The following is a 16,407-nucleotide window of genomic DNA, read 5'->3' as shown; positions in this document are numbered from 1 at the left end:
ACTTGAAATTAATTAATTAATTAATTTATTTTTTAAGCAGAATCTCATGCTGTTGCCCAGGCTGGAGTGCAGTGGCCTATTCTCAGCTCACTGCAACTTCTGCCTCCTGGGTTCAAGTGATTCTCGTGCCTCAGCCTCCCCAGTAGCTGGGATTACAGGCACCTGCTACCACACCTGGGTAATTTTTGTATTTTTAGTAGAGACAGGGTTTTGCCATGTTGGCCAGGGTGGTGTCGAGCTCCTGACCTCAAGTAATGTGGCTGCCTCAGCCTCCCAAAGTGCTGAGATTACAGGTGTGAGCCACCACGCCTAAGAACTTGAATTTTAAATTAGCAGATTAGATATCTATGAACTATACAATAGTTTTATTACTATGATGTCTTTATGAATGAGATTATATAATTTGATTTTACTTTTGCACTAGTAATTTTTAAGTTGCATCTTTCTCGGTTGTGAATTTAGGAACCTAGTGTGTGTTACAAGGTTTTTTTTGGTAATGAAAGTTAATTTTAGTATTTTGTATATAGAAGGTAATTACTTTACTTTCTTATTATTTTAGTTTTATTTGGTGGAATGGTATGAAATTTCTTGAGCTGAATATCTGATTTTTAATTTAGTGAATCCAGAAACCCCAATAGCAACAACTACTGAAAAACCAAAGTTCTTCTGATTACAGCTAATAAGGCAAGAAGCTGAAAAACCACATTTCTTTTTGCCTAAGTTTCTTTTTAAAGTATGCTTTCTGATTCAGAATTTAATCACCAACCTGGCAGCATGGGATTATTCATATATTTGTGTTTCTAGAGATTTTTATTCACTTGAGAGGTTTTGCAGAATGGGTTTGCAGCTTTGGAATTAGGAATGAAATTGGCATTGTTTTTCGAGAGTAGATTTTCTTTCCTTTTTTTTTTTTTTTTTTTTTTTTGAGACAGAGTCTCCCTCTGTTGCCCAGGCTGGAGTGCAGTGCCATGTCCTTGGCTCACTGCAACCTCTGCCTCCCGGATTCAGGCGATTCTTGTGCCTCCGCTGTCCGAGTAGCTGAGATTACAGGAGTGCACCATTGCGCCGCGCTAATTTTTGTGTTTTTAGTAGAGTTGGGGTTTCATCATGTTAGCCAGGCCAGTCTCAAACTCCTCCTGACCTTGAGTGATTCGCCCACCTCAGCCTCCCAAATGCTGGGATTACTGGCATGGGCCCCATACCCGGCCAGATGTTTTTTATTTTTTGTTTTTTTGTTTTTTTGTTTTTTGATACAGGGTCTTCCTCTGTTGCCCTGACTGGACTGCAGTGGCATGATCATGGTTCACTGCAGCCTTGACTTTCCAGGCTCAAACAATTCTCCCACTTCAGCCTACCAAGTAGCTAGGACTACAGGTGTGTGCTATCATGCTTGGCTAATTTTTAAAAATTTTTTGTAAAGACAAGGTCTCACTGTGTTGCCCGGTTTGGTGTCAAACTCCTAGACTCAAGTGATCCTCCTGCCTTGGCCTCCCAAAGTGTTGGAATTACAAATGTGAGCCATTGCACCCAGCCTCTTTTTTTCTTAACTGTACTCAAATATAAAACAAACAGTTAATAATATAAACATGGAACGACGGGAGTTGAAGTGAGTCTTGGTAGTCTAGATATTTATAAATAATGGTTTTTGTTTGTTTGTTTGTTTGTTTGTTTGAGACGGAGTCTTGCTCTGTCGTTCAGGCAGGAGTGCAGTAGCACAATCTCAGCTCACTGCAAGCTCTGCCTCCCGGGTTCACGCCATTCTCTTCCCTCAGCCTCCGGAGTAGCTGGGACAACAGGCGCATGCCGCCACTCCCGGCTAATTTTTTGTATTTTTGGTAGAAAGGGGGTTTCACCATGTTAGCCAGGATAGTGGTCTCCATCTCCTTACCTAGTGATCCACCCGCCTAGGCCTCCCAAAGTGCTGGGATTACAGGCATGAGCCACCGCGCCCGGCCAAATAATGTATTTTTAAGTTTGCAAACTGACTGCTAACTAGAACAGTAAGACAGATATATGGGACTTTTACCGTATTCCTCATTTGGATTTCCATTTTGTGCATTTTTTATTTTAAAATTCATTATAAGAAAATGCAATTTGTAAAAGTGTGAAAAGGGGTATTAATAACACAGTTTCCCAATTGGTAAAGGAAAAACTATATTGAAAAATTGAGTTAAAATATAAATATCGGCCGAGTGCAGTGGTTCACGTCTGTAATCCAAGCACTTTGAGAGGCTGAGGTGGGTGAATTACTTGATTTCAGGAGTTCAAGACCAGCCTGGGCAACATGGCAAAACCCTGTCTCTATTAAAAATATAAAAAATTAGCCACCTGTGCTGGCGCACTGCTATAGTCTCTTCTACTTGGAAGGCTGAGATGGGAGAATCGGTTGAGCCCAGGAAGCCCAGGCTGTGGTGAGCTGAAACCGCACCACTGCACTCCAGCCTGGGTGGCAGGAGTGAGACCCTGTCTCAATCAAGACTTCAGCCCAATACTAAAAAAAAGTTTATCAAAGTTTCATTTTTCTAGGATATAAGAATTAACACTGCCTGTTAAACAACTGTATAGTTTGTTTAATACATTGGTTCTTAGCTGGGGGCATTTAGGTTCCACAAGGGACATTTGGAAATGTCTAGTGGCATTTTCAATTCTTACAAGTGGGTGGGTGGAGGAGGTACAGCTGACATCTAGAGGATAGAAGCTAAGGATGCGCCGGGCGCGGTGGCTCAAGCCTGTAATCCCAGCACTTTGGGAGGCTGAGACGGGCGGATCATGAGGTCAGGAGATCGAGACCATCCTGGCTGACACGGTGAAACCCCGTCTCTACTAAAAAATACAAAAAACTAGCCAGGCGAGGTGGCGGGCGCCTGTAGTCCCAGCTACTCGGGAGGCTGAGGCAGGAGAATGGCGTGAACCCGGGAGGTGGAGCTTGCAGTGAGCCGAGATCTGGCCACTGCACTCCAGCCTGGGCGGCAGAGCGAGACTCCGTCTCAAAAAAAAAAAAAAAAAAAAAAAAAAAAGAAGCTAAGGATGCTACTGAATGTCCTACAGTGCTCAGGACAGCTCTCACAACAATGATCTGGCTTTAAATGTCAGTAGTGCTAAAGTGGAGAAGAGAGTTAATTTTGCAGATGCACTTAGATTTGTCATACATAATTTGCCATATTGTTTATAAAGTGATTTGTTTTTTATGAACTTTTTTATCGTTGGAAACATTAAACATATACAAAGGTAGAGATAATAGTATAATAAATCTTATGTACCCATCGCCTCACATGAATTAATACTCATGGCCAGTTTTATCTATACACCTTTCCTCCCATTCCCTCTACTGAATTATTTTGAAGGATATCTAGACAGATACCATATTATTTCATCAGTAGATATTTAATATGTATTCTAAAACGTAAGGGCTCTTTTAAAAAGTTTCTCACCTTTATCACACCTAAAAATGTTAAAAATCTTTGTTACACCTAAAAATGGTAATAATTGATTTTTTTAAATCTAATTTTATTAAAAGTTTTGGAGTTAGCAGAAGAATGAAGGAAATAATATATTTTGTTCTCCAGTTATCTCATTTGGTAACCTTTCATTTTTTCCATCTGTATTAGGAAGTAGGCTCAAGAGAGGTATAGATCATGGTCTGCAGACTACAGCTCACAGGCCAAATCCAGCCCTCCATAAAGTATTGTTGAAACACAGCACAGCCATTCATTTATTTACTGTCTGTGGCTCCTTTAGTGTGACAGTAAAGTAGCTGTGTAGTTTCAATAAGAGACTATATGGCCTGTAAAAAGTAAAATATTTACTTTCTGGCCCTTCACAGAAAAGTTGCTGACCCGTAGCATAGATGACTATTGAGGAATTTTTGGTTGATTTAAGCTATTATCAAACAATTATTTGGTACATAGCATACCTTTGGAACATGTGATAAGATTGTATTTTGTTTCCTATTTCTTTTTCTTAGGGAAACCTCAAAGAGCTGTTTTGGAAAGTTGATTGTCTCCATATATTGACCTACTGAATTCAGTAGGATTACATTCTGTTTCTTCCTTAATGTATAGGTAAAGGCATCAAGGACTATGCTATCTTAGGTATGTTGATATAGGTGAGCTAATTTTGGATCTGCCGTGGACTCTATATTTTTTTCCCCCACTGATGAAGTATAATAGTAAAGGTATGGAGATTTGGATGGGAGATGAGTTTTTAAAAATATGTCTTTATTATGAGTTTCCAAACACAGTACATCTGCTTAAGTTATAAGGACATTTGGGGTAGTTTGGGGTAGTTTCATCATTTAATTAAAAAAAAAAAACTGCTTCAAATGGAGAAGATTAGTATTAGGGAACAATACTAGACTTTGTCAGATAACCCAAATTTTTTGGCTAGATGGACTAAGAAAAAAGAAGACTCAAATTACCAAAATCAGAAATGAAAGTGGGTACATTACTACTAATTCTACAGAAATAAAAAGGATTATAAGAGAGTACTATGAACAATATGCCAACAAATTGGATAACCTAGATGAAATGGATGAATTTCTAGAACACAAAACCTGTTAAGACAGAATCATGAAGATATAGGAAACCTGAATAAACCTATAACTGGTAAGGAGATTGAATCAATAGTTGAAATTTTCCTAACAAGGAAAAGCCTTGGACCTTATGGTCTCAGTGGGGATTTCTGCCAAATATTTAAAAAAGAACTAGTATCATTCTTTCTCAAACTTTTCCAACAAATTAGAGAGGAGCGAAGACTTCCTGACTCATTCTAAAAAGCCAGCAAAACCAGTATAAAGCCAGAAAAAAGACACTACAAGAAAACTACAGACCAATATACCATATTAACATTGATACAAAAATCCTTAACCAAATATTAGTGAGCTACATTCAGCAACATGAGAAAGGGATTATACACCATGATCAAATGGGATTTGTTCCTGGAATGTTAAACATGGTTCAACATAGGAAAATTGATCAATGTAATACACCATATTAACATAATAAAGGGGAAAAACTGCATAATCATTCCAATTGACCAGAAAAAGCATTTGACATAATTTAACACCCTTTCATGATAAAAACACTCAGTAAACTTGGAATAGTAGGGAATGACCTCATTGTAATAAAAGCCACATATGAAAAACCCCTAATGAACATCGTATTAGATGGTGAAAGACTGAAAACTTTTCTTCTTAGAATAGGGCAAGGATACCTGCCTTTACCACTTCTATTTAACAATACTGGAAGTGCTGACCAGAGCAATTAGGCAAGAAAAAGAAAAGACATTCGAATTGGAAAGGAAATAAAAATTATCTCTGTTTGCAGTGATCTTATATGTGGAAACCTAAAGATTTCAACAACGACAAAAAAAACTTTTAGAACAAATTTAGCAGTTTAGCAGAATACAAAGTTAAAACACAGAAATCAGTTGTATATCTATACATTAACAGTGAACAGTCTGTTAATTGAACAATCTGTTAACAATGAATCTTTCAGGAAATTGAGAAAACAACTCCATTTACAATAGCATCAAAAAGAATAAAATACTTAGGCATGAACTTTACCAAGGAGGTAAGACTTACACACTGAAAACTACAAAATATTGCTGAAAGAAATTAAAGAAGACAATTGGAACTACCTCCCATGTTCATGGATTAGAAAATTTAATATTGTTAAGAGGTCAGTACATACTCAATGAAGTTCTGTCAAAATCCTAAAGATGTTTCTTGCAGAAATAGAAAAATCTATCCAGAAACTCATAAGGAATCTCAAGACAGCCCCATACAGCCAAAGCAATCTTGAGAAAGAACAGAAGTTGGAGGACTCACACTTCCTACTTTCAAGACTCACCACAAGGCAACAGTAATCAAGACAGTGTATTACTAACATAAGGGTGGACATAAAGACCAATAGAAGAGAATCGGGAATTCAGAAATAAACCTTTGCATTTAAGGTCAATTGATTTTTGGGGTCCAAGACAATTTAATGGAAAAAGAGCAATCTTTTAAACAAATGGTGCTTGGGCAACTAGATATTCACATGTAAAAGAATAAAGTAGGAACTTTACCTAACACTGTATTCAGAAATTTGATTCAAAATGCCTGAAAATCTAAATGTGCGATATAAAACTATAAACCTTTTTGAAGGAAAAGAGGGCAGAAACCTCACAGCATTGTATCTGGCAGTGATTTCTTGAATATGACACCAAAAGTACAGTTAACAAAAGAAAAATAGGCAAATTAGACTTCATGAAAATTAAAAACTTTATGTGTATCAAAAGACATCTGTCAACAGGGAGAAAGGCAGCCTATGAAATGGGAGAAAATATTTTCAAATCATGTGTCTGATAAGAGATTAAAATCCAAAATATATATAGACTCTTAAAACTCTACATCAAGAAAACCTGAAAAACTCCATTTGACTTGAATGAGTTGAATAGACATTTCTGCAAAGAATATATATGAATCAATAAACACATGAAAAGATGTTTAACATCACTAATTATTAGGGGAATGCAAACCAAAACCACAGTGAGATACTGCCTTACAGCCATTAGAATGGCTGTTATCAAAACAACCAGAAAAAACCTGTCAGTGAGGATGTGGAGGAATTAGAACTCTTTGCACTGTTCGTAGGAATATAAAATGGCATAGCCACTGCTGAAAAGAATATGACAGTTGCACAAAAGATTAAAAATTGAATTACAATATGATCCAACAGTTCTGCTTTTGAGTATATATCCCAAAGATTGGAAAGGAAGTCTTGAGGAGGTATTTGTTCACCTGTGTTCTTAGCAGCATTATTCGTAATAGCTAAAGTATGAAAGCAGCCCAAAAGTATCCATTGACAGAAGAGTAGATGAGCAAAATGTGGTATGTGCTTATAATGGTATATCATTAAACTTAAAAAGAAAGGAAATTCTGACACATAAGATCCTTGAGGCCATTATTCTAAGTGAAGTGAGCCAGTTACAAAAAGACAAATACTGTATGGTTCCACTAAGTATAGATAGTAGTCAAAATCATGGGAACAGAAAGTAGAATGTATGGTGGTTTCCAGAGGTGAGGGGGTAGGAGGAATAGGATGTAGAGTTTCAGTTTTCTCAGTTTTTAATGGGTATAGAGTTTCACTTTTGCAAGATGAAAAAAGTTCTAGAGATGGATGGTGGTGATAGTTGCACAATGATATGAATGTACTTAGTATCACTGAATTGTACATTTAAAAATGGTGAAGATGGTAAGTTTTATGTATATTTTGCTACAATAAAAATATTAAAAAAACATGATGGTTATTTAAGGATTATATTCAACACCCATTTTTATTCTTACTAGTTAATAGGCACTGTGCTAGCTCCTGGAAATAAAGATGACTAAGACACAGTCATAGCCCCCAAGAAGCCCACAGCCAGCTAAAAAAGACTTCAAACAAATAATTACACTATAGTGTGAGAAATGGTATAATAAATTTTGTGAGAATCGGGAAATTTCACAGGAGAAGTGATGCCTGAACTGAGTTTTATAAGATATCTAGTTTCCAGTCCAAGAGGGTGACGACAAAGAGCATTCCAAGTCTAGGGAGTAGCATATGAAAATACATAGGATCCCATAAGTTGACAAGTTGGAGCCTGAGATCTGAGGGGACTGTGGCAGCAGGCGAGGCTGGAATGGTTCACAGAGGTAGGTCTCAAAAGAGATTTGTTTTGTACATAGTAGAGAGACATTGAAGAGGTTTAAACATAAAATTTGTGTTTTACAGAGAGAATTATGACTTTGGTGTGAAGAATAGATTGGGATAAGAAAGTGAAGGGAGGTTGAGTTGTGGGAATCATCCGGGTGAGTCAGAATGAAGGCCTGAATTAGTTTGTGGTAGAGTTGGAGAAAAGAGAATAGATTTGAGCATAAATTGAGGAGAAAAAGCTGTAGAGTTTGATGATTGAACATAGAGGCTCACAGAGAGGAAGCAGTTGACTGTGACTTACAGATACTGATTTTGTTGACCATATGATCTGTAGTTCTATCGGCTAAGATAGGCAGTATTAAACAAGAGCAGATTTTGGAAAATGGGTAGAGAATAGGGCAGGAGGATAGAAAGAAACACAATCAGTTTTAGATTTAATTTGAGGCCTCTTTATGAAATTCTTTGAGATAATCTTATAGAGGTTAGCTGTAACCTTGTTCCTTAAAATTCTCTTTTGGTACTAGTAACAGGGACAGGCACATGAGCTGTGTTTTAGGTTTATTTGGAGTATTTAAGATGGATTCAGAAGAAAGCAACAAAACTTACAAGTTCAGGTTTTATTATAACTGTAGTTTTCTAATTTAGAAGAGAAACCTGGAAGTAAATTTAATTATATTTAATTGTAATTTTCTAGTATGCATGTGTATTTTCCATAATTTAAAAATTGTTCTTATTTATTTCATTGTGACAAACATATCAGGGTTTTATAATTCTTTGGTGTTTATTTTTATGTGAATTATTGACAACCTGCATTAAGTGTTTCAGTAGTGATTTTTTTTTTTTTTTTTTTTTTTTTTTTCCGAGACGGAGTCTTGCTCTGTCGCCCAGGCTGGAGTGCAGTGGCCGGATCTCAGCTCACTGCAAGCTCTGCCTCCCGGGTTTACACCATTCTCCTGCCTCAGCCTCCCGCGCAGCTGGGACTACAGGCGCCCACCACCGTTCCCGGCTAGTTTTTTTTTTTTTTTAAATGTATTTTTTAGTAGAGACAGGGTTTCACCGTGTTAACCAGGATGGTCTCGATCTCCTGACCTCGTGATCCACCCGTCTCGGCCTCCCAAAGTGCTGGGATTACAGGCTTGAGCCACTGTGCCCGGCCTCAGTAGTGATTTTCTAACAACCATACAGTGTTAGTGGCCTGATGTTCCCTTTTTTAATGGAAGGTAAATCACAAAATAGGGTTAAAAACTGTAACAGAAAAAAAAAAAGACTGGAAGTTGGGAAGATCTTAACTCTAGGATTCTGAACTATATGTGTTACTAGAGAGATTAATTTATATATACATGCATATATATCTTATTTTTGTTTTGTTTTTTAAAACACTTGTTTTTCTGGGATGTTTAAATATAATGCTACTCGGAGACACAAGAGTTGAGAGAGGTGCCAAATCCTAACCACAAGACCGCCAGGGAAAAGGCACAAGAGTTGAATCTTAAATCTTGCATGTGGTTGTTTGCCAGTTCCTTTCTCAAAATTGACAGGTAACAAAAACTGATTCAGCTGGAAATGTCAGTAAGGTAGAAATATCCCTGAGTTGTAGTTCCCTACCGTTTCAAAGTGGTTGTCAAACTGTCGTGGATTCCTACATGAGTGCTTTTACCTTTAATACCTGTTTGAGAAGATATGCAAAGACCAAAATCTACTTTGAGTTCTGTAACTGTTTTGAATGAACTATTTAAGTGCATTTAATCATAACAGTGTTTATCTGTGTTATCTTTGAAAGTAGTTCAGAAAATCCTGGGTGCCATATGGATTGTCAAACCCCTTGCAAAACTAGGGAGTCCACCAGGGGTGGCACAGTGGTATTGGGAATCAGAAACCACTGCTCTGGATGGAGGAAGTCTTAGAGTACCAGTATCAGGGACAGACAGATGGTCTTGGTGGGTGTCAAAATTTGCAGTGCAGTACTGGAATAAATGCAATACCCTTATACCTAACACCCTTTTCCATCTGCTTCTGGCAAGGCAGTGAGACTTCTTTTTGTACTTTTTGGTATGAACTATGTATGCTACCTTCATGGCATAGTGCAGGCAGTTTCCCCCCTTTCCAAAGTACTTTCTTTCAGTTTTAAAAAAAAATTTAAGCAATTAGGTCTTTCCTGCTTTCTCATTTCTTCAGAAATATGCCTGTTACAGGAGGTGAGGCAAATTGATTTGATTCTTCTGAAATAGTTTTGAAATTTTTGATATATGGAATTTTGGGAGTTTATGCTTTGTTTTTATCTTTTAATGGTGTATTTAATTTTTTTTTTTCTGTTCTCGAATATACAGAAAAGTGTATGCTCATCACTTAACCAGTTTTAATGTGTTGGTAAATTGCTCCCCATTAAAGCCAGTTGAGATCACATTGTTTGGCATTCTTTTTTTTTTTTAATCACACAACTCATCTTAGTTTACTTTTTATGTCATTAAAAAGTCTTTGTAGGACATGCACAGTAGCTCACACCTGTGATCCCAGCACTTCGTGAGGCTGAAGTTGGAGAATTTATTAAGTCCAGGAGTTCAAGGCTGCAGTGAGCTATGACTGTGCCACTGCATTCCAACCTGGGTGACAGAACAGGACCCTGATTCTTTTTTTTTTTTTTTGAGAGGGAGTCTTGCTCTGTCGCTCAGGCTGGAGTGCAGTGGCTCGATCTTGGCTCACTGCAACCCCCACCTCCCGGATTCAAGCAGTTCTCCTGCCTCAGCCTCCCAGGTAGCAGGGATTACAGGCATGTGCCACCATGTCTGGCTAATTTTTGTATTTTTAGTAGAGACGGGGTTTCTCCATGTTGGCCAGGCTGGTCTTGAACTCCTGACTTCAGGTGATCCGCCTGCCTTGGCCTCCCAAAGTGCTGGGATTACAGGTGTGAGCCACCGTGCCCAGCCTAGGACCCTGATTCTTTAAAACAACAACAACAACAACAACAACAACAACAAAACTGTCTTTGTAAAAAGTTTTAAATGGCAAAAAAAGTTGGCTTACTGTCATGGCTGATAAATGAGGAGTGCTGAAAGAGTGATACTATAACTGTTGGTCTGATATATATATATATAAAAAAAATGATCTAAGTTTATCATTTATCTTTGGGAGTTAATCACTGTTCAAGTCAGTTTCTAGGTTTAAAAAATTTTTTTTATAGAGACAGGGTCTTACTCTGTTACCCCAGTCGGAGTGCAGTGGTGCGATCATAGCTCACTATAACTTGAAACTCCTTGGCTCAAGCAATCCTTCTGTGTCAGCCTCCCAAGTAGCTAGGACTACAGGTGGGTGCCACCATGCCTGGCTGTCTCTACAAAACAGAATCTTGCTATGTTGCCCAGATTGGTATTGTTGGAAATCTTACTCAAATTTACAATTTACTTGACCTCAAGTGATCCTTCTGCCTTGTCCTCCCAAAGTGCTGGGATTATAGGCATGAGCCACCTCACCTGGTCAAGTTCTAGTTATTTTGTTGGCTCCAACTTATGTTTCCTTTTCTCAAATTAATCTGCTTCTTGGTGTATTATTACAGCTTCAAGTTTTTTTTTTTTTTCTTTCTAAAATATTCACTAATTCAGATTTCAATGCTAATGATTAGGATAAAGATGGTGATAGAGCAGTTCACCATGCAGCTTTTGGAGATGAAGGTGCTGTTATAGAAGTACTACATCGAGGTAGTGCTGATTTGAATGCTCGAAACAAGCGCCGACAGACACCACTTCATATTGCTGTCAATAAAGGTCATCTTCAAGTTGTGAAGACTTTATTGGACTTTGGCTGTCATCCCAGTCTCCAGGTAAAACCTTTAAAGAAATACATCCTGCAGGTATTGCTCGGATCCTATTAAAGGGAAACATTAAGTTCTATGGTAAGCATTCCTTTGTTATCGTTCTCATATGGCCATGGTCATAGTAAATGATACCAAAGGCATAAGATGTTGCAAAATTGGTAGCTATTTCTTTTTTAAAAAGTTTTTTGTTTGTTTGTTTTTTTAAGGAAAATGCCAATAAACTGGGTTTAGATTGGGCAGGGAGAATGGGGACTTCTTTGTAAAAATGTCAGCTTATGAATGAATTCAACTTTATTGATCATGACAGTGAGCCTCAACAGCTTAAAGAAGTGTAATAGGCTATATTTCATAATAGTTACTTCATAACTATTTAAATTATTTGAATTGTATTTTTTATTGTAGCTTAGGGACTTTGAATAGTCATTATTGTAATCTTCAGACATTTTCTGTTTTGGAAAATGTATGGGATTTTAGAGTTGATTTACAGTAGGATCTAATTTTTGAAGCAATGGTTGCCTAAGAAATGATTATCCTCAGCTACAGTTCTATAACCAGATAAATTAAACCACAAATATATGGAAAATGTAGTCTGTGTCCATTATCTACTTAGTTTGGTTACTAAGCAACTTGTCTTTTGTGTGCCTGTTTAATTAAAAGTTCTATACTTAGTAATTTTGTAGCAAAGTAAAATAGGACCAGACCCTAATTTGCCAATTTTTAGGTACCTCAACCAAATAGGCTTGAAATAACATATTATTTTTAAATACAAATGTTCCCTGAAACATTGTTTGAATATGTAAAGCATAATTTGTTTCCATTGGAAACTCAATAATGATTTTTTAAAAGGTAGGGCAGTGGTTAGAATTGTAAGCTGCTTATAGTTTAGATAATTTAGTTTACAGCATCCAGGAATTGGTTGCTGGATTGGATGGATCTCAGAGAAGAAATAAAGTAGTAGTGGGAATGAGGGCTTGAGAAGAACTGAAAGAATAGATTTTGTTCAGCTAGATAATTATTAGAAACTAAGGTTTTTGAAGTACAACTGTTTTGGAACTGTTGGGATCTAGGCTATGTCCTTGTAAGTGGGAGGCAGGATTGGAGGATGAGGGAGAATTGGGGAGTGTTAATCTGTAAGGAGAGGTGATTTATACCTGCTAACGTTTTTTATCTGAAACGGGAGACAAGTTCATCTGTTGAGAGTGTGAGTGTGAGGTGGCGGGTAGAGAAAGAGTAATTGAGAAGAGTGATAAGGACTTGGGGACCTGGAGAAGGGTGTTCCAGTCATGATAGAAGCCCATTTCAGGTTGAACACTACAGACTTTTAGTGCCACGAGATACAGGAGTAGAAGGTAGATGGTTGGATTGAACTTGGGTTAGGAATTTTTTTTTTTTTTTTTTTTTTTTTAAGACAGGTTCTTGGCTGGAATTCAGTGGCATGATCATGGCTCATTGCAGTCTCGACCTTCAGGGCCCACCTCAGCCTCCTGAGTAGCTGGGACTACAGGTGTGAGTTGCCATGCCTGGATAATTTTTTTTGTAGAAATGCCTAGGCTGGTCTCAAACTTCTGGGCTCAAGCAGTCTTCCTGCTCCCACCTCCCAAAGTCCTGGGATTACAAGTGTGAGCCATCTTGCCTGGCAGGAATTCATTTTTTTTTTTTTTTTTTGAGAGGGAGTCTCGCTGTCGCCCAGGCTGGAGTGCCATGGCGTGATCTCGGCTCACTACAAGTTCCGCCTCCTGGGTTCACACCATTCTCCTGCCTCAGCCTCCTGAGTAGCTGGGACTACAGGCGCCCACCACCACGCCCGGCTAGTTTTTTGTACTTTTTAGTAGAGACGGGGTTTCACCATAGTAACTAGGATGGTCTGGATCTGCTGACCTCGTGCTCTGCCTGCCTTGGCCTCCCAAAGTGCTGGGATTACAGGCATGAGCCACCGTGCCTGGCCAGGAATTCTTTATGTAGGTGGACGAATATATTCCTGGGATTAGCAAACCTTTTCTGTAATGGGCACAGATAATAGTTTAGGCTTTCATTTGGCGTCTGCCACAACTATCTAACTCTCATTGCAGAGTGAAAGCAGCCATAGATAATACATAAATAAATGGGCGTGGCCGTGTTCCAATACAACTTAATTTACAAAAACAGGTGGCTCCAACGTGTAATATCCTGGGAGATCATTTTTTCTAGGCTCCGTCCGCATGGCTTAGGGAAGCATAGGGCTCTGCCCCATGATGTACAGTCCCTTTCCACAGTGTTGGAAATGAAGCTGGGTCTGGTGTTTGCACTTTCATATTCCTGTAACTTCTGAGAATCCTGTGGACAATGACTGGGGAGACAAACCATGCAGGAAATATGTCTAGTAAAAAAGAATTAAACAAAGAAAAAACAAGTGGCAAGCTGGATTTGGCAACTGTAGTATATGCTGTAGGCTAGATTATGTATTACTGAGAATAGCATCTGTGAAACTATGAAATGAATGAAATCTAAATTATTCATGTATGTACATGACTGCTAATGAATAAAAACTTAACTGCTAAGTCAACTGATTAATGTAAAAAGTAGTCAGCTTGAAAAAATGGTAGACTGAGATTGCTAAATTTTCATTTACAATTGTTTTACCTTTGGCTAACTAGCCACTTTCCTGCCCTTTGAAAATGCTTAGATTAATGATTCTCAACTGTGACTGCAAAATATGTTCATCTGTGAAGCTTCGAAAAATTACTAATGCCTCACTGTCACCTCTAGAGATTTTGCATGGTGAACAGCCTGGACATCAGATTTTTTTTTCTCTCTCTCTTTTTTTTTTTTCCCCTCTGTACAACAGATTTTAAAAGATCTCAATCCCTGCAGGTACTAATGAGCAGCCAAGGTCAAAAACCACCGACTTTCAATTCATTGTTATGGTGTAGGTTTGGTGTGGAATTTCAGGGTATGACAGTTAAGGCCATTTTAAACTTACTTAATTTGGGGGGCAGCTTTTTCACTTCGTTAGCTTTTGTCATTAGTTATATTTGAGGCTACTTCTTTTCTTTTCTTTTTTCTTGGTAAAGCTTCAGCATGTGCTGGGAACAGTGGCTCATGCCTGTAATCCCAACACTTTGAGAGATTCATGTGGGAGGATCGCTTGAGCATGGGGGTTCAAGACCAGCATGGGCAACATACTGAGATCCCCGTCTCTAAAAAAAAAAAAAACTTTGCCAGGCAAAGTGGCTCATGTCTGTAATCCCAGCAATGTTGGAGGCTGAGGTGGGCAGATCACAAGGTCAGGAGTACTGAGACCAGCCTGACCAACATGGTGAAACCCCGTCTCTACTAAAAATACAAAAATTAGCCGGTCGTGGTGGTGGGTGCCTGTAATCCCAGTTACTCGGGAGGCTGAGGCAGGAGAATCACTTGAAACCAGAAGGTGGAGGTTGCAGTGAGCTGAGATCACGCCACTGTACTCCAGCCTGAGTGAAAGAGCGAAACTTGATCTCAAAAAACAAAACAAAAAAAACCTCCAACATGCTTATTGTGTTTTCCAACTAGATTTGAGTATGATTTTCCTTACTATAATGTGGCCAGTGTTTCTTGCCTGTATGTTTGTTTTTTATATTTTTGGAGATAGAGTCTCGCTCTGTCACCCTGGCTGGAGTACCGTGGCGTGATCACAGCTCACTGGAGCCTTGAACTCCTGGGGTCAAGCCATTCTTCTGCCTCAGCCTCCTGAGTAGCTAGGACTATTGGTGCATACCACTGTGCCCGGCTCTAATTTTTAAAATTTTTTATAGGGACAGAGTCTCTATATGTTGCCCAGGTTGATGTTGAACTCCTGGCCTTAGGTGATCTTCCCGCCTCAGCCTCCCAAAGTGCTAGGGTTACGGACATGAGCCAGCATGCCTGGCCTTTGCCTATATTTTTATAGTTACCACAAAAAATGCTCTTTTATTGGTATTTGTTGGAGGTGGTCTCTGTTTCTGTTTGCTTAGCATTTGGTAAAAGTATTACTATTAGATGGGATGATTAATTGAAGAACTAATGGAAGTTTCTTTAAACTTAAAGGATTCTGAAGGTGATACCCCTCTTCATGATGCAATAAGTAAGAAACGTGATGATATCCTAGCAGTTCTTTTGGAAGCTGGAGCAGATGTTACCATCACAAACAATAATGGATTTAATGCTCTACATCATGCTGCACTAAGGGGAAATCCCAGGTATGTCACCCCTTACTATTTTAGGTGCAATTCAAAAATATTTTCCTACTGCTGATTCTCTTTTTCTGATACTGATGAAGAAATAATTTTGGCTAATTTAGTATTTTAAATCATTTTAAAGTTTTGTGAAAATTATGCCTTTAGTTTTATATGATGATTATTTGATTGTTAATCTAATACAAGTATTATGAAATGATTATTTAAGTTTATATTAAATGTGGATATAAAATATCAGGAATGCTGGTTTCTTTCTAAAGATTTAATTAAAATGCATTTTATTTTGAGATTTATATTTCTTCAAAATGATTATCTGGGTGTCCTCTGATTTCATGTTACCATTTGCATGATAATTATTTTTTAAAACTTAAGACTAAATAAATATTAAGTTACCTAATTCCTTGTTAATAATGTAATTAGTTATATAAACTTCTAGTGTAGCTATCCCCTCATCCATTGTTACAGCAATAGTATTCTACTGAAAAAAGTATTTGCTGGTTGACATTTGAGAAAGACTGCTTTTGGAGAATCACATTCTTTATAAAGGATCTGCAGTGTCCCACAGAATGGGAAAATGCTTAGCTTGGCTTAATTTAGAGATTTCCATTAACTCACTTTTTGGAGCAACTTTACCCTAAGCATTTTAGGAAATTCTGCATTAGATGTCTTCTGTTTATGTTTGAGTCAAACCTGTATATCTGGACTAAGAAAAATGTTCACTTTGATTTTTATT

General features: G+C 38.0%; 1 protein-coding gene and 1 non-coding gene across 4 annotated transcripts in view; both read left to right on the top strand.

Annotated features, from left to right (window-relative positions):
- The window catches only part of MIB1 (MIB E3 ubiquitin protein ligase 1), a 133,589-nt gene that overhangs the window by 65,528 nt on the left and 51,654 nt on the right, over positions 1-16,407 (top strand). For all 3 annotated transcript variants that reach the window (XM_050767618.1, XM_050767617.1, XM_050767620.1), the window contains 2 exons: positions 11,293-11,490; positions 15,526-15,677. In XM_050767618.1, the coding sequence (XP_050623575.1) occupies positions 11,293-11,490; positions 15,526-15,677 (350 nt within the window). The remainder of the gene's footprint in view (positions 1-11,292; positions 11,491-15,525; positions 15,678-16,407) is intronic.
- On the top strand, positions 13,636-13,840 carry LOC126941574 (small nucleolar RNA SNORA73 family). Its single transcript, XR_007721361.1, has one exon. It is a non-coding gene; the product is annotated as a small nucleolar RNA SNORA73 family (small nucleolar RNA).

This window comes from Macaca thibetana, chromosome 18 (genome assembly GCF_024542745.1).
Source record: "Macaca thibetana thibetana isolate TM-01 chromosome 18, ASM2454274v1, whole genome shotgun sequence".
Taxonomy (NCBI): domain Eukaryota; kingdom Metazoa; phylum Chordata; class Mammalia; order Primates; family Cercopithecidae; genus Macaca; species Macaca thibetana.
This window is presented reverse-complemented; position numbering and strand designations above follow the sequence as displayed.